Source organism: Castanea sativa, chromosome 2 (genome assembly GCF_040712315.1).
Source record: "Castanea sativa cultivar Marrone di Chiusa Pesio chromosome 2, ASM4071231v1".
Classification (NCBI taxonomy): domain Eukaryota; kingdom Viridiplantae; phylum Streptophyta; class Magnoliopsida; order Fagales; family Fagaceae; genus Castanea; species Castanea sativa.
The window spans coordinates 50,014,336-50,039,886 of record NC_134014.1 but is presented as its reverse complement, the minus strand read 5'-3'; the positions used below and the strand labels follow the sequence as shown (position 1 = coordinate 50,039,886).

The 25,551-nt window shown below is 31.7% G+C and overlaps 2 protein-coding genes and 1 long non-coding RNA gene across 4 annotated transcripts in view; all 3 read right to left on the bottom strand.

The window, feature by feature from the left end:
• The window catches only part of LOC142625627 (polyadenylate-binding protein 2), a 101,033-nt gene that overhangs the window by 8,026 nt on the left and 67,456 nt on the right, over nucleotides 1-25,551 (bottom strand). The window lies entirely within an intron of this gene.
• On the bottom strand, nucleotides 5,799-14,458 carry LOC142626070 (uncharacterized). The gene is made up of 4 exons (XR_012842445.1): nucleotides 14,367-14,458; nucleotides 14,203-14,252; nucleotides 7,947-8,154; nucleotides 5,799-6,068 (listed from the first exon to the last, which is right to left on the bottom strand). It is a non-coding gene; the product is annotated as an uncharacterized LOC142626070 (long non-coding RNA).
• On the bottom strand, nucleotides 17,063-18,238 carry LOC142626510 (uncharacterized). 2 transcript variants are annotated; one of them, XR_012842513.1, is made up of 4 exons: nucleotides 18,003-18,238; nucleotides 17,711-17,917; nucleotides 17,310-17,579; nucleotides 17,063-17,187 (listed from the first exon to the last, which is right to left on the bottom strand). XR_012842513.1 is itself a non-coding variant. In XM_075800347.1 (3 exons), exons 1-3 carry the CDS (start codon nucleotides 18,021-18,023, stop codon nucleotides 17,475-17,477), a joined length of 333 nt encoding a protein of 110 aa, XP_075656462.1. In that variant the 5' UTR covers nucleotides 18,024-18,238; the 3' UTR covers nucleotides 17,063-17,474. The 2 variants fall into 2 exon arrangements, 1 of the variants encoding a protein (XP_075656462.1); XM_075800347.1 differs by having other exon boundaries at nucleotides 17,063-17,579.

Sequence of the window (25,551 nt, the reverse complement as noted above, 5' to 3'; positions counted from 1 at the left end):
GTATATCGACATCATAAAAAAAATGCAAATACATGAAGTTCTATATTTTACTTTTATTAACAAAATGAAAAGGCAAAAGAAAAATTTTAAAGGCAATAAAAGTTTTACACAAAGCTTGCAAAATGATGTGACAATGAATGTGATTGATGGGTTTCAACCACCTTATTACTGAATATTTGAATTGTCTCTCTATGATTGGTGACACATCAATTTGTAATTCAATGTAGTAAAACTTGTAGCACTACTCAAAGCAAAAAGGGACCTATGGGAGATAAAGTAAAATCTAATAATGCTGAGATGAAAGTAATAAAGTGAGAAAAAGTGACGGATGATACTTGTTGCGATTGCTAGTTGAGCCGCTGAGGAGAGCAAAACTATTACAACTACAAAGTTAAGTAGAGCAAAGTTGCTGATGCCACCAAGAAGAACTCACAGCCATAGTATCTATCTTGATAACGCTATTTTAGGAAAAATGATATTCAAGATTAGTTTTATAGAATAGGTTGATCGTGAATCTAAATGATTAGGGGTTTTATTGTTTGTTTTTTAATGGAATTTTTGGTCAATATTTTGTTCATTTGTTATTGTTTGGCTTAATATTAATGTTGTTTGAGCTATCTTATTGTTCTTGTTGTTTTTTGTGTTAGGGACACAACCAATTGTCACAACACTTTCACAAAATGTCAAAAACTGAGATGTTAGTTCCTCAAGATTAGACTATGAGCTATCACAAAAATAAAATATTAGACTATGCATGACCTATCACAATAACAATTAGGGTGTTGTGAAAATGTTGTGAGATTTTATTGTGCCCATTGAATTTTCCTAATTATTAGTGTTTTTATTTTGTTTATTTTTGTTTAAGGGGTTAAGGATTATGGGCCAATATTATTTTTATTTAACCAAAATTCTTAGAATGTTTAGTTCAGGGTGTTCAAATATACAAGTTGGGAGTGTTTATGTGAACCCCCTGAAGTATATGTGAAGGGGACGGAAAATTATTATTATTATTATTTGGTTGGTGATTAGGATTTGACTTAATAAAATGTAACACATGACACAATATTATTAAGTAGGAGTATGTTAGGCATTGATGATGTGGTCCCTTAAAAGGACTGAATAATTTCTCAAATAGAGGAACCCTAATGCCAACTGATCAGTTGGCCTTGTTGTACCAACCATGCTATATTTTGATGTTCTATTGCTCCTTTGTGTAAAATAAATAATAATAAATAAAAAGACAATTTTACCAAATAAATAATTTTATTAGGGGTAAGAGGCTTGCGCATCTTGCTTCGAAAGCAATATGTAAGGACAAATATTAGAGATTAAGACATGTTTATACTTAATAAAATTATTTCATGCACCAAACATAAGAAAATTATTAGGTACTCTCGGAGTATCATAAATGTGTACTCTCCCCTCTTACATAAATGGTGGGTCTCACCATGAATTTAATTAATGAGATCCATCATTTATAAGAGAGGAGAAAGTACGCATTTATGGTACTCTGAAAGTACACGATAATTTCCCCCATACATATACGTAACATGAGAAGTTCATAACCAATTATTAACTCCACATGCTATGAGATACATAGGGTATGCAGCCAACCCACCAACCCACCAAAACCGACCCGACCCAACCCAACTCAACCAGTCGGGTTGGGTCAGTTTTTAGGGCTTGGTGGGTTGGGTTGGGTCACACTTTTTATTTTATTTTATAGTGAGTTAGATCGGGTTAGGTGCGGGTCATAAAATTTCAAAACCACCAAACTCGACCCAACCCACCCATATATTTAATATATATTTAAAATATATTATATAATTAATAAATTTTTTAAAATAACCAGTTCATCCTATCCTATATAAAAACCAATTAGTTCACACAAACCCTAGTAAATTACTATTGTTATTTAGTTATTAGTGTTGTTTGCCTTTAAGGAGTTACATTGATACTAATCTTTGGGTTTTTTAAATATATTTATATTTTTTATGTTCAATTTAATAATAATAGTAATAAAAAATTGTCCAACCCATGGGTTCAACTCGACCCATGTAGGTTGGCTACCCATGTGGGTTGGGTTGAACTTGGACTTATGTGATGGATTTGATTGGGTTGAATTTTTTTTAACTCACCATGGTGGTTTGGGTAAAAAATCTCCTTAACTCAACCCAATCCGACCCATGCACACCCCTACATGTTATATATATTTGATGCAATAGGTACCTTCTCCATAAGGCAAAAAGAGGCATGAGAAAATTATAGTGTACAAACATTCAACTATACAAATGTACTTACATCATTGTCCTTATACAAATGTACCTAGCACACGGGTACCTAACCTCAATGCCATACCATTCACATTCACATGGTGTACTACTTTCTTAGACACACTTAGGGTGTGTTTGTTTGGAGGGATATTAGGAAGGATGAAAAATTTATGAGAGAAAAGCGGAGAGAAAGAAGTTTTAGTGTGTGTTTGATTGAGGAGGGGGAGTGGTTTATTTTGTGGTGGGGTCAGGTGTTTTCTTCCCGGGTCTACCAAAAAGATTTCTCCCCAAAATGGGGAAAAAACAGGGAGGGAGAAGCTCATGAAATGAGCTTCCAAAAATATCCCTCATGTTGGACTTCACCTCCTTTTTTTTTTTTTTTTTCTTCTTTGATTTTTTCTTTCTCTGTTACTAATGTGTTGGCTTATTTTTTTTTTTTTGGTCTGGACGTGTTGACTTCTTTTCTTTTTTTCTTTGATTTTAATCTGGATGTGTTAGCTTTCTTTTTCTTTTTTTTTGGTGCTTGAATGTTTATTTTCTCATAAATTTTGGTTCGTTTTGGTTTTGTTTTTTTTTTGTTTTTTATAGAAAACAGTTTTGGGTTAATTTCTTATGCTTTTTTTTTTTTCCACTTTATACTTTAATGAAGTGTCCATCTATACACAAATTTTTTTTTTAAAGTATAATGTGTTACTTTATGTTTTATTTAATAGGGACATGATGGTAAATTTATAAAAACTTTATTTTCAATCCTCTCATTTTTCTTTTCAACCAAACAAAAAAAAATTTCCAACCCTCCACTTTTCCATCCTCCCAACCAAACACAAATGAGGGAAAACTAAAATCTTTTCTATCCTCCTACTTTTCCATCCTCTCTCATTTTCTATCCTTCCACTTTTTCATCTTCCCAACCAAATGGACCCTTAGCGAACCATATGTTCACTACAAGAAATTTGGTTTTTAGCGACGGCATATAGTCGTCACTAATGCTTTAAATATCATTGCTAATTATATTGGCGACGAAAAATGTCGTCGCTAATTTTTGTTAAACGAAAATGGTAACAAAAAAGTTTTTAGTGGCGAAATTAATGTCGTCGCAAATACAATACTATCAAAGACGACAAAATCGTCACTAATAATGACAATTGTCGTCATAAATAACTTGAGACCCTAAGAAGAAATGTCATTGCTACTAGCTCATTAGTAGTGACAAATTTTTTTGTCGTCGCTATTACATTCTTATTAATGACGACATTTTTGTTGTCGCTAATATGTCATTACTAGCGACGACGCTTGCTGTTGTCACAAATAATGATATATAAGTGACCACAAACATGTCATCACTAAAAATTGCATATTAGCGATGATATTGTTTGTCGTCACTAATGATATGATAAAATATTAGCGATGACATTGTCGTCGCTAATAATATTTTACAATTTTTTTCCTTTAAAATTTACATTTTGAATTTTACATGGGCACTTGTTGAGAAATAACAAAGCACAATCCTATGCACATAAAAAATTTTCAATCACAAATATTCATAGAAGCATAACAACTGCTCAATTGATAACTACTAATAAGGGAATATAATACCCAAGTTCAATATCATATATTTAATAAAAGCTCCAATCTATTCACTCAAATACTAATCAAATAATAATGAATTCCTCATGAAGATATGCAACCAAGTTGAAGCTTGTTGCAATGAACAAATCACAAAACAAGGGCCAACAAGGAATAAGACAAAGAAGAAAAAGAAGAGAAAAGTAACCGCTAAAATTCCATATCCAATTTTCTCAGTATTTCCAAACTAGTCTCCTTTTAAAAAGTACTCCATAACTCAAATTAAATTAAGACCCTTTTTACAGTTCACCAATCAGTTACACCCAAAACACACAAAAACTCCAAAATCATTCAAAACCCATGAAACTCTAAGACACAGAGACCCATAATTGAACCATGTAACAGTTGTTGATTTTCAAAGATACCCACAACTTGTTTACCAAAATTAAGGAATACTGATGTACATTGATAATAGCTTAATTTTGCATATTTATATCATTGTTAGAAAGCATTATCATACTTATTTTGAGGTAATTCATGCATTTTATATTTGGTTTTGGAATAATGGTGAATAATCAATTTTGTGCTTAATTAAATCTTATTGCGTGAATTTGTCTTTTGTAGGAGAATGAAATTAAATAAGTGAATTTGTGCAAAGAAGAAAGCTAATGGACTTTACTTTTACAAGGGCCATGATGAAGTTAAAGAAGGCCAACCCAATTAAATTTAAGTCCAATTGGAGCAGGGAATCAAAGGAAATTTGCATCAAATCCAAGTTCAATTCGGATTAGGATTCCAGCCTACACATCAGTTAGTATTTTTGGCATAACTTTCGGCTCTGATGTCCAATCGAGATGATTCAAGTTGGGCTAGAAATTTAATTCAAAGGGCTACAACTTTGTAGTTTACCAAAAGTTCAAATTCTGACGTTAAATGAGCCAAAATTGTCGGTTAAGTGAAGCCTAAAAATCTGAAATTTTTCCCAAACAGGAATTCAACTTGTAATAGGATTCATTGACCTATTTCAAGGCTCTTTAGGGCAAAATTCAAGGGGGGCTAGTGCTAGGGCTGGGGGCTGAACATAGAGAGTGTGGCTACTTCTTTGGTTTTCTTCTATAACAGTTAGTTTTATTTTATTTGTCTAGTTTAATGTTTAGTATTTTATTCTTGTATTTTATTTTAATTACTATGAGTAGCTAAATTTATAATTAGGGTTGAGGATGAAACCTTGTTAAGGATTATTAGTAATATTTATGTGATTTGATTTTTCCCACAATAGTTGTTCTTTAATGATTTAAATTGTTCTTGCTTCTTTTTAATTGACTAAGATGAGATTCTAGATATGAGTTCAATCATGTTTTTCTCATGATTTAGGATTTGTCTTAATTAATTGAATGCTTGGTTTATTAATTCTTGATTATAAAATTGGATATCGCTTGTGATTTATCTGTCAATGGATACAATTTATGATTTGATTTTTAGAATTGGATATATCTTGTGATTTTTTTGGCTATAGATACAATTGATGATTTGATTTTATACTTAAGAAGCGAAGAAGAACATGCTTTTGATTTTTAAAATAAGGATTTTAATGAGAATATTTTCCATGATAGCAAGATTGATTTCTAGATTATCATGTAGTAGTTGGGAAAAATTAATGATCATAAATATATGCTGATATGACTTACAAGACGGATTCCAAAACCTTAATTCCTTTCTCTTGATTGTTTACATCTTTTTATTGCTTTATATCTTTTGCTTAGTTTAACTATTTGCTTAGTTTATTTACTTTCAAAACAACCAATTTTTATTAAACTAGATTATGATTAATTTGGTTAAAATTTGATTAATTTTCCTACGTTCATTCAAGTCCCTGTGGGTTCGACCTCGTTCTTGTCAAACTATACTTCGGTACGGTTTGTACACTTGCGAGTATTTTAAAATTTCACAACAAATACCTAGAAGGTAAAATAAAGAGAGATCATCAAAAGCCCCTCAATTTAACACAACCAGGAAAGATGTGAACTTTGACACTCCCCAAAGTTGAAGTGTCAGACTTTGAGTTTAGTTTCTTCTTCGATAAAAAATAAAAACAAAAACTTTGTTTCTTTCACATGGTGTTTGGTAAACGTCTTGGACTTACAAGCTAAACAAAAGAGTGAGATTGTGCTCTTTTCTGATCACGTTTGTGCCTTCAAGACGAACCACCGTTGGTACTTTCAGCAGAACCTTCAAAACAAGACCCAACAAAGGTTAACTCTTCAGCAAATGGCTTGGAGGCAATAAAGTCATTAAATTAAACTGAAGGTGAAAGAAAAGTAACAATTTAAAATGTTATGATAGTTCAATTATCACAAAGAGTCTTTTCCATCATACCTTTTTCCATTTAATTTTTCATTAAAAGATGTCAAAAACGTTCAACTGTTTTGTTAAACTCTCAATCTGCAATCACACCCACAAAGCTAGAAGAAAAGCTGCTAGAGTTTTCTTAAACTCTCAATCTCTATATGAATTTGGTTGGTTATCTAAGGCCTTAAGAAATAGAAGAACTATTAAAGGAAAAAGGAGTTGAAAATTAAAAAGAAGACTCATGGGCTTGGTATAGCCAATTAATTCTCATTTTAGTAAATCTTGAGTTCGCCAAATTATGCATCTTACTAAGACTCATCAATGACGAAAAAAAGCTTTTGAATGGTGCCAATAAGGTCCCACATCAAAACTAGACTCCAATTCTAGAATCTCCTTATTTGATCTTTGACCTCTATGCTAGTTTCATCACTTTCACGAGGTTGGAATTGAAAATTTAAGAGAGCAAATCAAAGAAATGGTGATCAATGCTGCCTAAAGCATGGAGTTTATTTTACTCAGAATATCATACCATAAATAATTGGGTTATGGTTTATTTTATTTAGACTTGAATTATGTAACAATGGTTTTGGGTATTTTTCTCTTTGAGGGTTTATCACCAGCTTGATTGCAGGACTTTCTGACATTCATTTTGTTGAAATCCAAGAAGACTTAACAGTATTTCTGCTGGCACAACTTGTACACACACACTCTAATGTTCAATATGCGGAATTTTTAATACTATTAAATAGCATAAGTAACTATATTAAACTTAAGTACTACCAGTCAGAAAATTTAATTACATAATTGTATAAACCCCGTTATACTAGCGAGAATTATACTTGGAGGAAAGAATGAACCACACCCCCACCCCTTAAAGAAAAAAAAAAGAAAAAGAAAGTAGTTGTCAAGTTGGATGTGCTTTCACATCAAACACAAAACATTTGTCTACTTTGTTGGGCATAGAACTAATGCTATATAAAAGGTGAAAGAATAAAAATTTGGGCACCTGAACTTCAAAGTAAGAGGACAAACTGTTTCCCAACCAATTGAGCTTACAAATATGCAAGAAGCTGCAGAGGCTTCCATCCACAACATTAAATGCTTACACTTTTTTATGTCAAGTTAAATTCAAAACACCCCCAGAGTGTCCTACATATGTCTTAAACAAGTATCTCATAACCACTCAAGATTTTCTCATAAAATAGATTGAATAATACCAACCAACCAACTTTTCCCCAATTCTTAAAATAACATGCTGCATAGAGAAACAATGTCATGCAAACACAAACATACACGCCAACAACACAACCCCCCCCCCCCCCCAAATATGTAAATAAAAAAAAGGAAGAAGAATAAGGGACAAATATGGGATAAGAAGACTTCGATTAACAAGTCCCAGCATTTCTCTTCTCCTACATGACACATGAAAACATTGCATTTACCCCAAAAACTAATGATGATTACTAGCATGAACTTACAATCAAACTACAATCAACTAAAATACTAAATGGCTAAAAGCCATGTAAACTCTTGCATGACAAGGAAATGTGTTGGGACTGGGGAAAGACAGAATAGATAAAAAAAAAAAAAAGGCAAGCATCCTAATTAACAAGAATATGTCAAGCTTCTTCATGGTTTTACAAGGAAATGACATCTGATGACACCTTTAAAATATTAGATTTATACGGAATAATTTACAATAACATTGAATTATAGAAGTAAACACAAAAGGAGGGAAAAGAAAGGGAGACTACTCACAGCCTCTGAAGATTAGGAGACCCGAAACCGAAATGTTGGAGGGCTTTCACACTTCACCAGCCAAATTGTTTAGCTCCACAACAGCAGCAGAAGCTAATTCTTTTGCTTAAAAAGCCTCTTCAGCTGATTTTTGATTCTACACACAAAACCCACTACTCTCCTCTGAAAGCTAAACATGTTCCAACTTAAGTTTCTCATTCTTAATCTCCTATCCAAACAAAACAATGAGATCCAAAAGTGCAAGCACTTGTCAAAATGTAGAATGACACATAAACAATGTGCTTTAACACCAGACAACTGTGTAATATAATTTGCAGATGAATCAAGAAGTTTCACAGCATGAGTGAGTCAAGCAGCTGGATCTTCTACAAGGATTACATGCTAGCCATTTGTGAATTAGATTTTGCCAGATGGATTGCTATGATGTAGAAGACAAGGTATTATTTGCATGTTATAAACAGAAGTTTTAAATTGGGCCAAAAAAGAGGAACTCATGATAAGGACAATCAGGTCACTGCCATAATAATCCGACTTTAATAAACCACAATTCCACACATCACAAATTTTCAATCACAAATACTCGTATAAGCATAACAACTACTCAATCAATAACTACTAATAAGGAAAAATAATACCCAAGTTCTATATCATATACATAATTTAAATTCAAATCTACTCTCTCAAATAATAATAAAATAATGACAAATTCCTCAAGAAGATATACAATCAAATTTGCAATAAAAAGTATCTCCCATCAACATCATCAGTAGCCCAAGGCATGCAACATTTTAACCTGAAATAAAAAGAATAAACCAATGTAAAGGTGAACTAAAGTAGATGACAAAAATGTGTACAAAATAGTTTTAACATCCAAGTAAAACTTTAACATTTTTATTTTTCAAAAATACCATAGTTGAGAAGATATGAAAGCTTTATGTATTTAACACAAGTTAACTTGCATCAAAACTCAACTTAATCTTCATCCCCAAGATCTCTAATAGTTTCATCATTGCTAGATAAATCCTTTTCCTCATCTGAGCTTGAAACATCTTCATCACTATATGTTTCTTCTTCATTGTTGGAATTTGTATCCCATTCCTCATTAGACAAGTCATCATTGATGAACATACTTTCATCAAGTTGCACATATACATCATCAATTGGAATTGAGTCCCCCAAATCTATTGTTGGCACATCATCTCTATTTAACAAAGTTGAGTCTTCATCATTTTCTTATTGAACTGTTGCATTAACCCCAATACATTCACTTTCTTGGTATACCGCATCACCATTATCTTCTTCATTTTCTTCATGCACTTTCTCTGTGCCTATGGGAATATCATACATGTTTCTATGCGTCATATGTTGCACCACTCGCCAACTATTGCCCAATTTGGTATCATTCAAGTAAAAAACTTGTGAAGCTTGGCATGCTAGGATAAATGGGTCAGAATGATACCATGTACGAGATGTATTCACACTTGTAAAAAGCTCATCCCTCTGCATTCCTGTTCCATCCCTAGTGTCCCACCAATCACACTCAAATAAATATACACGATTATTGCCCAAGTAGGTTAGCTCCAAAACATTCCTCAGCTCACCATAGTAGTCAGTTTTTGTTCCACCATCTTCATCACCCGAAACAAAGACACCGCTATTTTAAGTACGACGAGTATGTTCACGATCTTTTGTGTGGAACCTAACACCATTCACAATGCAACCTTGGTAAATTGCAACTAGAGCATTAGATTCGCATGCAAGACTATATAATTCTTTTGACACATTTGTCACATTACTCCCACATATACGATTGTGGAACCAATTTTCGAATTCAACTTCATGCTTATGATCAATGTCAATGATGCCTTCTCCTTGGATCTCCAAATAATGCTCACTACATGATAAATACATAAAAACACTTCATTTTATTTTCAAGTAACATGAAAATTTTCTAAAAAAAAAATCACTGAATCTTCAAATAACGCTTACTACATAATAAAAATATATATGCACTTCATTTTATTGCTAAGTAACATGTAAATTGAAAAACAAAAATCGATGAAACACTTATATTTTGTACGAATCATTTTCTGATCAATTGCTAAGCATATACCATCAAGCCCGTGTGAGATGCTTATCATCAAGTCTTACATATTTTGTTGCTCCTAAAGGACATACTGGTTGTGAAAAAATAGACAAGCCTACATCCCTTTTCCCTCGGCATCTATCGCTATTCCACTCCTCACAACTCCATACTGTCTCAATCTCACGAAGATACATGGAGCAGAATGTCAAACATTCAATAGATAAATATCCCTCAGCAATTGACCCTAGACGTGCTCTATTTCACACAAACCCCTTTAATTTACCAAGAAACTTTTCAATTGGATACATCCAAGGAAATTGAATAGGGCTTGCAAGCTCTACCTCTCGAGGTAAATGAAGAGCTATATGTACCATTATATCGAAAAAAGCAGGTTGAAATATCATTTCTATTTTGCATAAAATCACTACAATGTCTTCCTTCATTTGATTTAAGACATCTAACTTCAATGTTCGTGAACACAAGTCCTTAAAAAATAAACACAATTCAATTAATGTTGTACGTATATTATCATTGAAATATCCATGAATTGCAACAGGAAGTAATCGTTGTAAGAGTACATGAAAATCATGGCTTTTCATTCTTGAAATTGTACCCTCATTGGTGTTCACGCGTCTACTAATGTTAGATGCATACCCATCAGGAAACTTCACATTTTTCAGCCAATCACAGAATCTTGTATTCTCAGCTTTTGTCAATGTATACTTCGCTTGTGGCGTTTTTGTAGATGTACCAGTTTTCTATAAGTGCAAATCTTTACGTATGCTCATATCTTCTAAATCATTTCTTGCATTAGAAGTGTCTTTATTTTTTCCTTTTCCACTATCATAAATCAGTGTACCTAAGACTCCGTCACATATATTCTTCTCAATATGCATGACATCTAAATTATGCCTTAGTTTCAATGTTGACCAGTAAGGTAACTAAAAAAAAAAAAAACCTTTCTTTGTCCAATTCAACTTAATCTTCATGCGCTTTCTTTTTCTTGTAGCTTCATCATTTCCAAATTGCACTTCTGGAACATTCATTAGTTGTTGTAATAGTTGATCTCCTGATAATTCATTAAGGGCTATCCTATACTCTTTAGTTCCATCAAAAAATTCTTTTTTTTGGCACCAATTATGCTCCTGAGATAAGAGTCGATGATGATCCATGTAACACAATTTGTGGCTAGACTTCAAATAACTCAACTCTGTACTCTCGTTACATATGGGACATGCTAACTTTCCCTTGGTAGACCACCCATATAAGTTCGCATATGCATGAAAATCATTTATAGTCCATAATAACGCTGCATCCAACCTAAATGAATGTTGCATTGATGCGTCATACGTCTTGATGCCTTTATTCCATAATTCTTTTAAATCATCCACCAACGGCAGCAAGTACACATCAAGTTTGTTTCCAGGTGCCTTACGTCCATGAATAAGTAAGGACAAAATCAAATACGGATCCTTCATACACCTTCATGGAGGTAAATTATACGGCATAAGTAGTACTGGCCACATGCTATATGATGTACTTATGTTACCAAATGGATTGAACCCATCGCTTGCTAAACCAAGTTGCACATTGCGGGAATCTGCAGCAAACCAAGCTTGTTTTTTATCAAACTCTTTCCACACCATTGAATCGGCAGGATGTCTAAGGTAATCTTCATTTTTAAGTCGCTCATCTTTGTGCCACCTCATGTCTTTAGCTATATCTTTCGACATAAACAATCGCTGCAACCTTAGGTTAATTGGGAAATACCTTAAGACCTTCCAAGGAATTTTTTTACCTTTACCGTTGTCCTCTTTCCATCTTGAAGTACGACATTTTGGGCATTCTTCTTTATCAACATGTTCCTTCCAGAAAAGTGTACAGAATTTTTTTCATACATGTATCAACTCATAGCTAAAATCCAAGTCTCACCTAAACTACTTTGCTTCGTAATATGATTTTAACAATGACTCCCCATCTGGGAGCACCTGCTTTATCAAGTTAATCACCAAATCAAACGACTTATCACTCCAATTGCAAAGTGTCTTTATATGAAGCACCTTTATACAAAAGAGAGTTTAGAAAACTTCTTGCAACCTAGATAAAGCTCACATTGGGCATCTTCCCACAACTGATCAAAGGGTCTTGCTTTGTAATCATTGTTTGATGGACCTAGAGAAGTGGAGGATTCACCTATATTTGCATCTGGAAATGTCTCCCCATAAATGTCATCCAACATTTCCCCAACGTCATCAATGTCCTCTGCTTGTGAATTATCATTATTATGCTTGGCTTGCACATGTTTAAAAAACGGATCTTCTTCCCCATGAAATATCCATTCGGTGTAATTCAAATCAAATTTATTCACAATCAAATGAGTCTCCACCGTGTCTATATGGTGATAATACCGATTTGTGCATTTACGATATGGACACTTAATCCTACCAACTCGATCCGCATGACCACGTGCCATGTTAATGAACTTCTTAACACCTTCACTATATCGTGTATTAGTTCTATCAATTTCATGCATCCAACTTTTATCCATCTTGATGTCCCTATCATAATTTCAACAAACACATTCTTACTTGAGATGAAGTGGGTTGATGAGTTAAACAAGTTCTCTATTATGATGTCTCTATCATAATTCATAAATATAAAAGAAGTGAACTACTTACCAAGTATAACCCAATTTTCTTCAGAAATAAAATCAGTTAAAAAATATAAACAAAATTGCTTGTTATTGAAACAACAACAATCATAATCGACTATATTCAGCTAGTCCGACCAGTTCATTGTACAAGACTACAAGTGCCTCAAAAACAAATTAATATTTTTTGATAAGTAAAAATAATAATTATAATGAATATGTACATTGTACATACTCAATTTGTAAAATTTCAGGGTGACAACCATAGTTTCAAAACCAGACCTGATCAGCTTATTCCACTAGTTTAGCCATACCTATACCAGACTAGTGATTACCCTAAAACCGAAAAAATTCAAAAACTAGTCAAAATCAGTAAATAGGAGGTTCAATCTCCAAAACTATGTACAAGAACTGGTTTTGGCCATTTTTGATTTTTTTTCCTCTATTTTTTTTTATAACTTACCATAAAACTTTTTGACCTTTCCTTTTTTTTTTTTTTTTTTTAAAGTATGCTTACAGCATTACTTATTTCACTGTGAATAAATGGAAGACATAACAAATTCAACATTGAACTAAAGAATATTAGACTCACACAAAGCTAGCCCATCATTTAGTGCCTGGAATTCCTAATGAAGTGTGGTGTTTATAGAAGAAGTACAGCATCCTCTTTCATTTTCCAACGTGGGACTTACATTAAGTTTCTATTACAAACAACATGTCCTACATTGAAACAATAAAAGATACTGAGAATCTTTCCAAAGATAAATGAGCCCTCTTCTCTTTTACCTTTCATTCTTAAGGTGTAAAAGTCCCACTCTAGTAATTTACATAATAATGACTAAAAAGTCTTTATAAATCCCTCTCCTCAGATCAAAATGGAAAACAATCTCTAAAAATATCTAGACTAAAAAAATAATAAATTGAGAAACATATATCTAATTAAATTTTTTTATTATTTATGAGATGATACAACCACTGATCAAACTCTAATCTGACCACAAAACCAAAAATCACTCTATCTGGCTCTCTGTTCAAAATGGTTTTAAAAAAATGTGACAGCCAAAACTCATACCCAATTCTTTGTAACTGCCTCAGTTATGCATCAAAACTTTAAGCTGAGACTACCAACTAAACAATTCAGAAACAAATAGAGAGCATGGGATTTTCCTCAACAAAGCCTTTTTCCCATGTATTTGATCATTTTAATGAAATTCATTTAGTCATTCCATCTAGAAAGCACCAACGCAAAACATGGAACACAAGTATGATAAAGATATGGACACAGTATAGGCAGTTCTTCAAAAACTAGGAGAGGACATTGTGGGGAAGTGATAATTAACTATTTTAGGTCTACTTTATGTTAATTTTAGGATTAGAAACAAACAAATATCAAAATATTTGACAATATTTCAAAAACAAAATCAAAAGCAATAATAAATATAAGATAGTCCAACTAGTGTAATTGAACTCCCTTTAACCACAAAATAATTATAGAGATAAAAACAATATGAATATCTAACCTCTACACGCTTTGTAGCGGCAACCCAATTACATTTCCCAAATCGCTAACCTACAAAGTACAAAAAAAAAAAAACACTCTCAATGCTCAAAGGTCTGAAATTATGTTTCCCAATTACGAATTCAAGGGTTGAAGGCAAAGAAGCCGAGGGAAATAGGGACTAACCAAGTGCTGAAATTGGTCTCGCAATTGACTTCACGGTGCAAATCGGTGTCGCAGTTGAGAATTGTGAGTGTGAGAAAACAAAAAACAAATTGAGAAAAGAAAACCACAACCAAAAAATAAAATGGTGCGTTTTTTTAGTCTTCACTGTGCATCTTATGTCATAACTTTTCTTTTCTTTTCACCTTTTTTTTTATAATAAAAGTTTTGGACTTTTTTACTTTGCCAACTGAGACTACATATATGGGCTCAGCTCATTTTTTCATTCTTCTCATGGGCTTTGCTCCTAAATGCCCAAATTTCAATCAATTTGAAATTTGGGCTTAGTTCCTTTTTTTATTTTTTATAAAATCAATTGTTATTGTGCTTAGTATGTATCACAATTTATTGAGATGACAAATTGTGAGTGATGAACAATCACTTTCACATAGATTCATCATTAATAAAACTTTTATTTTTCCCCACTTACAATTTATCACTTCAACAAGTTGTAAAAAGAGTTTTTGAACAAGTTGTGTTGTTATAGTTATGTATGTGGTTAGTTCTTAATTTTGTCTCCAAAAATCAAATCCTAATTTGGCCACTAGCTGAGCTCCCTTATCATATAGCTTTTGTAATCTAGCTATATCTTATTGATGAGGGCTTCCCCCCCCCCCCCCCCCCTTCCTTCCTTTTTTGCTTTTTTATTAATAATTAAATTTAACTTGGTATTCAAGTGAGTAGCTTTTTATTTTTCAAATTATATCATGTAATATCAAATGTGTGTACATGCGCTAATTATATATCTTAATCACTTGGAATTGGAATCATTGAAAATCATGCCTAGCGGAAATGGGGAATTAGTGGGGAATGACTTGTTCATGAAGTTATTATCTTTTCTTATATAAATAAATAAATATATATATATATATATATGTATGTATGTATGTATGTATGTATACAATCTGTCAGTCATTGCAAATTTATCTCTTTTTTTCTTCAACCTTAAATTCATTCTCCCAAAGTTTAAGTGATGGATGAGCTACAACTGATTGTTTATAATATCCAGGGTGCCTAATTTTTGAAGTTATTACTTCATGTAGTGGAAAGTTAAGTTTCAGTTTCAATTTAGGATTTACAGATACTCATGAAGATCTAAGCAAAAATATAATTTAGGGATGACACTAAATTTAGGGATGGCACTTAAAATGATTGTGAACTTTTGCCATGCAAAAATCCCTGTCAAAAACCTCTCAACTGCACTTCTCATATCTACAAAATACTATTTCCTTGTAAACTAAGGCGCAAAAGTGAAAGCTTTGTGCACTGAGTATGACTATAAAGCCTCAAGCTTAAGATAACTTATTTTTCCTAAACTATTATATCACAGGAACGGTAAAGATCCATAAACCAGTTCATAAACCAGACACATTCAGTTAGCAGTTCAATTAAGTAAATAAAATAAATAAATGACATCCCAACTATCATTTCCTAATTGATTTTCCAAACCTACAACTTCCACACCACTGAACATTTAGGCACCGGTTATTGAAAAGTGTTGTGCAAACACAATGATAATGGAAATGACATGAAGAGAAACTGAATAATACTTTTGAATTTTTATTAATTTAAAGAAAGAGATTACACAATACTATTTGGACTGAGACGCGACACTCGCTCTCTTTAACGAGATTCAAGCACTTGGTTGGCTAAACTTTGTAACCGGCACAGACCGTCTCTGACTTGTCTCCCCAATGATACAACAGCCTAACAAGTGTCTGATGGGCTGGAGTTACACAATTAATGATGAGATAAGGAGTTTTTTGAATAATGAAAAGGCCCAAACGAATAGTCCATTAAGTGGGTTAATAGCTCATTATTTTCCATAATAAAAATGGAATATTAATTGGTAATTACTCTGAATGGGCTGTCAAGTAGGAGGATCCAAGCAGGTGATTCGTTTCTATTTTTGACACCTCCACCCTTCACCTCCCCCTTGCGCACGTATCTGGCCTAATATTTGAGACAATTCATGTTAGCCCATTAATCACTACAATTAAAAAAAAAACAAAATAGTCTCTCTCATTTTCAATGTGGGATTAAACATTTTTACTAACTCCTTATCTTCCATATTCACTCTCATATCTTTACATTTATGTTATAACATTTATTCATTTTAATTATTTAATATTAAAATGCTCCAACAAAAAGTTAAAAGATATAACATAATTGGAGCATACCAACAAAAAACAAAAACAATAAATGATAGTGATAAAAAATGGAGATTATGTTTGGGAAACAAAATGGAGATTATGTTTGGGAACCTGGGAAACCATCAAAGGAATAAGCAATAACTACTAATAAAGAAAAACAATACCCAAGTTCAATATCATATACATAATTTAAATTCCAATCTATTGTCTCAAATACTAATAAAGTAATAACAAAGTCTCAAATACTAATAAACTAATCACCTTATAGACTAGCTACCAAACCTTGCCATCAGTACAGCTAGTTGCAGATGTTGTTCCTCTACCTGACTCTGTAACTGTGCCACTTGTTTCTGTGTTTCAACAAGTTTTTGATTTGAGTCACCCTGTTCTTGCTCTGCATCAGACAGTTTCAGCATCACATTGGACAAATCTTGCTTGCAGGTTTCCAACTCCATATTCATTCTTGTCTCATATCGCAAATGAGAAGAAGGGGTTGGGGTTGGGGTTGGGGTCGGAATCACAAATTTCTCCATTCCTCTTACAAAGCCTCGCCTTGTCCCTAGCACTTTTGTAAAAATTTCCTCCTCAGTACTTTGGTTCTCTTCATTAGCTACTTTTTCTGCCATTAGATTCTGCACAGGTGACATAAAATTTTACTAAATAATTTATGCAATTAATTCAAGACTTACTCTATAAATTATCTATATGAAATCAAACTTTCATATAAATGAAATCAAATTGGAATATTAATTACGTAATTTTCTTCACAGGTAGTAGTCACAAAAGAACCATCTTTCTTTGTGTGGGTCATCTTATAAAAATCCACTTTTCCAATCTCTTTACCACCTTTTTTTTTTCCTGCACATAATAAAGATAAAATTAACATGTATACACTAGCATTATTATAAATAATAAAGAATTAAATTGTTGCAACCTCTTCATAAAAAACAATAAATGATTTGGATCCACAAGTGTGACCAGTGCTATTCTTTCCTCTGTTCGCCTTATTCCAGTCTGACTTACCCTAACAAGTATTAGATAAAAAAGAAAAAAGATAACGATTAAAATGAAGAGAATTAACAATCATAAAAAAAAAATATCAAAATATACTTGTGTTGAAAATTATTGGCATTTTTCAATATTAACAAGATTTACCTTCCATGTGGTTGTTTCATATAGATCACATAAAGCATCCCATTTGTCCTGTGTCAAATCTGATGGAACATTGGCCCTCACTTCCTCCTTACCAAATTTCAAGTACTCCTTGTAATAGTTACTCCAAACATTATTATGGGTAGTAGACAATGAAATCTCCATACACTTCTTATCCTCAACGCGATTTGGGTCCAACATGAAATCAGCCTAAAACATAACAATTAAAAAAACAATTATCATTCATTTTTTTACACAAATTTCAAATACCATAGCCTTTGTAGTAACGACTTACCACCAAACGATTCTTCAACATTTGTCGGTGTTCTTGTGGGGCCTTAGACCAAGATTGATATCTAAGGTTCGCATGTTCAGGAATGATGAAGCCCACCCTTCTTGTAAACACACTAGCATTTTCGCCCACATGTACTTGGGCTCTTGGAGGGATGGTTATCGGAACAAGTCCATTTTCCCTTAGTTTTTTTAAACTTGGTGCATAGATTTCTACCTCTTTTACGTTTGTTGGGCATAGTAACAATTAGAAAAAAAAAAGATAGCATAGTCAGTAACATTTTCGCAAAGTAACTTATTCAAAGTCTATACAATAACAAAGATAACTACATGAAAGATTAAACTTTCACTCACCAGATGCAGTAAGGACAACCATCTCATGCGGTGGTCCATTAGGTGGAGACATTCTTCTTGGGGGGCCAAAAACTAATATATATTGATAGAGAGAGAGAGGAAGCAACAAATAATATAATTGACAGAGAAAAATAATCATTGTAAAGAAAATAAAGTAAAAGAATTTAAAGCAAATGAAAAACCATTAACACAAACGAAATATCACTTATCTAAAAACAAAACATTCATAGTGAACTTAAAGCAAAAGAAGTTAAATGGATACACAAACAGAATGTTAATTAAATAAAAAAAAGAAATAGAAAAAATGGGAAAAAACAAACCAGAGACATTCTAATCAATTCATTATTTCTATGAAAGTTTGGAACAATACACTAAAAGACTTTGGCCCTAAATCTTGAAATTTCAAAACAAGTTTAGAATTGTTTTTAGCCACGTAATTGACAAGCATCCAAATCTAGGAACATAGTATACTGTATGCCAATCAAACAGTTGACAAATGGGGTGAGGGAAACAAGAGTCCCCTGGACGGGGTTCAATTATTTGCTTGATATTGTTAGTATAGTTAAGAGTAAAAATTCCCAGCGGGACCATCAAGCACATACAAAACTACCAGTAAAGTCTGGTCTCTTAGTCCAATCAATTTTTTAATTAATGCATTCTTAGGTGATGGAATTTAATTTCCCAAAAGAAAATCTTAGGTGAAGTAAGGATTAAAATTCACTAAGCTAGTAGGATACTACTATGACAACGTCTAGATAAAAAAGTCACTCTAATCATTTCCTTCTACTCTTTTTTTTTTTAGTTATAATATAAACAAAAACCAAAAAACAAAATGCTTTCCATATCTGTTGAGAGAAGGCTGTTAGTGACCAAAAAACTTTTACCAGTGAACTTCTTCCATCCCCATGAAAAGGATCTAGACAAAATTTTTCTTTAATTATTGAGCCAACTAAATAAAAGTTCAAACAATTAACATTTTTGGTATTATCATTTTTGGTAAGAATAAAAAGTAATTTTTAGAATTTGGATATTATATTATATTGTTGATCAAGTGATGTCGATTAAAAAGCTATTGTCAGGCCCACTTATAGGTAATAAAATTTATACTACTTTTTAACAATTTTCCTATTTTAATAAGTTGAAAACTTGAGATATGAATAAAATTATATTTGTAATTTTTTCTTTTGAAGTTTTCATTATCGTATTAGTTAGGCAAGTAAAACTCACCTTTATTAACACAAAAACAAAAAGAAATAAACATATTTTTAATAATTTTCTTGTCAAGTTTTACAAATGGGATACTCAAACAGTGATAGAAACCAAGCTATTATCTAGAAAAAATTTAATGATTAACTTTTCATGTTGATCTTAAAGATAAAAAAAACTAAGAAAAGAGAAAGACCAACAAATAATATACCACATGTTTCTTTGAGTACAGTTGCTATATACATCTCCAACATGTAACATGGCCAAATAACAATGATAATGGACATGAATATTAGTTATAGGGTGATTAGAAAAACAAAACTACAGTCAATTAATGTCAATTAAGAGACATGAATATAACAGGGTGTTAATCAATGTGATGGAAATTTTATGAACATAAATTTAAAAATAAAAATAAAAAATTTTAGAAAGAAAATTTAAAACTTGCAATTATCACATGGTCAAAAAGACAATCTGTATTTTTTTTTTGGAGTTCAATATACAGATTTGTGAAATTGTACATTGAACTAAGGAAAGTTGGGGTTTGAGCACAATTAAAGTCATTGAATGACTTTTACACTACCATAGAGTGTGATTTTTTTACTAAAATCCAAGAAAAAAAATTGACAGAGTCTGATATTTCAGCTTCAGTATAACAAAGAAATTGAATGACTTTTACACTACCATAGAAAAAAAAAAACTGTTCAGTACATCCAACAATTTTTCTTTTTCATGCTTTAATAATAAAAGTTTGGGTTTTAATTAATACATTCTTTATTAAAGACATATTTATTAATTTAATGACAAACACTAAGAACAAAACCAGAAGTAAAGAAAAAAGAAAATACCTGAACAGCGGCAGTGGATCTACAGGTTTAGCGGGTATGTGAGAAAGAATGAGGGAGATGATGAGTGATATATAATTGGCAGTAATGACTGAGAAAGACATGGGGATCATGCTCATCATGGGACTTCAAAATCCGTTATGTTAGGTGTTCTTTTTATTCCCATTTTCCCTCCCAATACAAACAATCCTGACCCATTTTCCCTCCAAATACATCCTTTCTCTCAAACATCTCTAAACTGCAATAAAAAAGAAGAAGAAGAAGAAGAAGAAGAAAAAGGACAGAAGCACATAACAAAAAAAGAGTTTTGATACCCATTTTCCCTCCAAATATAATTTTTGGCCCATCCCTAACCCATTTTCCCTCCATATACAAACAATCTTTTCTCTCAAATATTTCTAAACTGCAATCAAAAGAAAATAAATAAATAAATAAAAATAAAAAAGACAGAATCCATCTAGGATGCATTGAGGAGGAAGATGAGAAGAGATTATGTGCAAATCCGCCTCTTGCCCTTGTTGTTTGCATGGCTCTAAGTGGGAAAAATAAAAAGAAGATAAAAAGAGAAGAGCTTTACACTCTTGAGCAGCAAAATGAAGAAGATAGGTAGAGAATATAAACTATAATTCTTGAATCTTGAGATTTATAGACTTGGGGAGCAAAGATGAGACGTGGGAACTTAAAAATTTCCTTAAGAATATAAACTATAATGCTTCCCAACTGTATTACTAGCCTATAGCTACTATTACTAGTCTATATAGCTACTATTTTTTTCTTTTACATAAAGGGTTAGAACTGAAAATTGGATGCAAGGACCAAGGTGGACAATGTGAGCATTGGGTTTTGCGTTTTTTGCTTATGCGTTTTTTTTTTTTTTTTTTTTTCGCGTCTGGCATTGTTATTGTCCATAAACAGTGATTTTAGGTTTATGAATAATGTCAAACGCGTGAACAGTAACTTTTTTATTATTATTTTTTATTATTTTCAGTTTTCAGCAAAATAAGTGGTATCCAAACGGACCCTATATATAATATAGCCTATAGCTACTATAAAGTATAAACTATGATGGGACGTCTCAAACCCATTGAATGCAATTACCAACTCTTGAGCAAGAGACTCAACAAGTAAAAATTGGGAAGCTAAATTAGGTGCGGTTTGGATTCAGCGTCCACGTTTTGCGTCCAAGTTTTGCCTTTTTTTTTTTTTTTTTTCCTCCAGCCGCAAGTGTTGACCCAATTTTCTGTGAACAGTGCATTCGTGCACTGTTCACGGATCCACAAATTTCACTTTTCAGCAACTTTTTCATTAAAAATGAGTCCCGCGGTACTATTCACACATTTTAAAATTATTTTACTACAGTGTTTTCAGTTTTCAGTTTTCAGTTTTCAGTTTTTAGCAATAAGTTATATCCAAACAGACCCTTAACGTGTCTGAGTGGATAACTTAAAAGGCTAGGTTGGGACTTGTGAAAAAACAGTAAAAATAGGCTGTCATTTTTTGGGTTGATTAATTAGTTTTTTAAAAATAAATTTAATACCATTTTGCTAACCAAGACAAATCCCCACGTCTCATCTACTGATACTAATGGATATTTTAGGGTTTTGTTTAACTTTTTAATAAAAGTTACAAATTCTTTACTTTATTTTTTTATTTTTATAACTTATAAACTAGTAAGTGTTGTAACATGTATTTGTAAAGATCCATAATAAAATATACGGACTTCTATCAAATAATTAAATCTATAAATATGAAATTATATATATATATATATACACACACACTATTAGATTTCCACCCACAAATTTCTAATTTTTTAATCATTTTTTACTCCCTACGTGTCCATCAATGTATCATTTACCATTTCTTTTTTAATGTGGTCTTGTCTTGTCTCAAGGTCTTTTCTTTCACTTTTTTTTTTTTAATTATATATATAAACTAACTAGTTACTTTTAGGCTGAATATAAACTAATTAGTTACTATTATCATTTAAAAAGATGCATAACATATTATATGGATTTTTACCAAAAGTTAAATTTAGAAACATTCAAATAATATATATACTATTAGATTCATTAATATTATAATTATATAATTTTTTTTTTGTTTAAAAATAGTGGTAATTCCGAAACGGTACATCGGTATACATATGTGGAGGAGAAAAAACAAGAAAAAAAAACGTATGGATGGAAGAAAAATTAATATAAAGAATAAGAAAGCACAATTGAGAAAAGCTATCATAATATTTTCACAATAAATTTTAAGTAGTAAATTATTATTAGCAAAGTGGTGAGTAAAAAATTAATTTTTTTGTAGTGGATTCAAATTAAAACTAGTAATAATTTTTTACATAATTTGTGGGTTCATTTACCATTTCTTTTTAATGTTGTATTGTCTTGTCACTGTTCACTTGTAGACTTTCTTATTAACCTAACATTGGTTTTGTGCTTTTTTACGTGCTTCACCTTACTTTACTCTTTCAAGTTCCAACTTTAGCCTCCTTATTAATTTATTTTGAATAAAATAATTTATATTTTGCTTTATTGTTTTGTGTGTCTGACATCTAAGATAAATGCAAACTTCACAAAAAAAACTTCAAATACAGTACACCAAAATACATCTAAAAAGAAGAAAGAGAAGTTGACAAAAAATCTTATCAATGAGCAACGAGGGGGAATCAAACACATGAGCAAAGTTAATGCACCTAGGAACTAACCACTATACCATTGCACGACATGTTTGATTTATATGAAAACTAAATTAATTTATTCTAAATCTAGTATGTATTTCAAATTTTCAAAGACAATAAAAACACACTTTTTTTTTTATGAGAAGTGTTACGTGTAGAAACTAAATTAATTTATTCTAAACCTGGTATGTATTTCAAGTTTTCAAAGACAATAAAAAACATACATTTTTTTATGAGAAGTGTTACATTCACAACATTTTCACAACAAATCATAGGTGGTTAGTTGTTATTGGTTCAAATTTAAACCTAACATTAACATTACTTTTTTACCCCAACAATAACAACTAGTAATAATCTACCATTTAGAATTTGCTGTAAAAATGTTGGTGAAATTTGAGAATAATTGAATAATCAGATTGAGAGAACATAGCCATAAAGGTACACAACACACGTCCATCACGCACCACCCTTAGATTTGAAATCTAACCGTTAGATTCAAAGAGTGTAATGAAAGGTTAATTCTAGTAAATCATGGTCACAATCAAATGGTTGGATTTAGAGAAAGGCGTGGTCAAAATTTAGTTAAAGTTGGTCAAACTCGGTCAAACTTAATAGATGGTTTCAAGACCACTAGACTTTGTGAAATTCATATTTGAATCTTGATCATTGAGATTGAAGAGTATGGTGACATATTGATGTTGGTGAAATTTGAGAACAAATGGATGGTCAAATTGAGAGCACATAGGCATAAAAGTACACAGCACACGTCCATCACGCGCCATGCTTAGATTTGAAATCTAACCGTTGGATTCAAAGAGTATAATGAAAGGTTAATTCTAGTAAATTATGGTCACAATCAAATGGTTGAATTTAGAGAAAGGCACGGTCAAAGTTTAATTAAATTTGGTCAAACCCGGTCAAACTTAATAGATGGTTCCGAAATCACTAGACTTTGTGAAATTCATATTCGAATCTTGATCATTGGGATTAAAGAGTATGGTGACATATTGGTGTTGGTGAAATTTGAGAACAATTGGATGATTAGATTGAGAGAACATAGTCATAAAAGTACATAACATATGACCATCACATGCCATCCTTAGATCTGAAATCTAACCGTTGGATTCAACGAGTGTAATGAAAGGATAATTTTAGTAAATTATGGTCACAATTAAACGGCTGGATTTAGAAAAAGGCGCAGTCAAAGTTTAGTTAAAGTTGGTCAAACCCGGTCAAACTTAATAGATGATCTCAAGACCACTAGACTTTGTGAAATTAGGTTCAGTGGGAAGGTTTTCAGTGGATTATTGGGTATTGGAGTAGTTGTTAGAAAATGTTAATAAAGAAATAATTTTGAAAGATAATGAACATCATGTTAACATTAACTTAGATAAAGTTGATTAGGCAAAATGATGAAAATTTTTATTATTTTCGCTCATATATCATGTATTATCACTTCTGATTTTAATTAATTTGAATATGTATATTATAAATATATTTTAATTTGATTTATTTACATACTTTTGGTAAATATTATTACATAATTGATGATTGAATTGGTTATTAGTTGAATATATTATGAATTTATAATGAATATACCTTTCATATATTTATAATGAATTTATTAGTTTGGTAAATATTGACTAATGCCTTTCTTATGACACATGATACAGAAAAATCAAAAATTGATTCATGATATGATTCACATTTTGATAACTATGAGAATTAGTCAGTATTTTGAGTGGAATCAGAACTTTCTCAATTTTTATTATTTTATCGATTTCAAGTTTCAAATGGGTAACATTATGATTTGAGAGTATTTTGAAGCAACAAGCCCTCCATTGTCCCATTTTTCCTTCTTCTTCTTCTTCTTCTTTTTTTTTTTTTTTTTTTAAAGGATTTGAAAGTTTTAAGTTACTTTGGAGGTTTCAAGTTTATTTTGGTCATTATATAAGTTTGGGAGTATTTTGGTCATTTTGCGACGACACGTTGTGTCCTCACTAATAGTCTTTAATAGAGACCACTAATGTGTCATCACTGATAAATAAAGCATATATATAATTTACTTACTATATATTTTTGGCCACATATCTATGATGAAACATAAGGTCGTCACTAAAGATGATTATTAGTGTCGTCGTTAAAATAAACCTTATTTTAGCGATGTAAATGTCGTCGCAACAAAATTTATTGTCGTCGCAACAAAATTTATTGTCGTTGCTAAAAGTTTCCCTCAATTTTTCAAAAGTAAATAAAATTCCCTTCATAGCGATAGCAACGACTTATTAGCGACTACTTTAGTGTTGTTGCTACAATACACTTATTAGCGATGACCATTTATTATCGTCGATAATGTATGCTTAATGTATTCTTATGTCGGTGAGGTGGGGACAAAGAAGAGAAACTATATGTACAGCTTCAAATTATTAGGAAGACACTACAAAACAAAGTACAAATTTGCT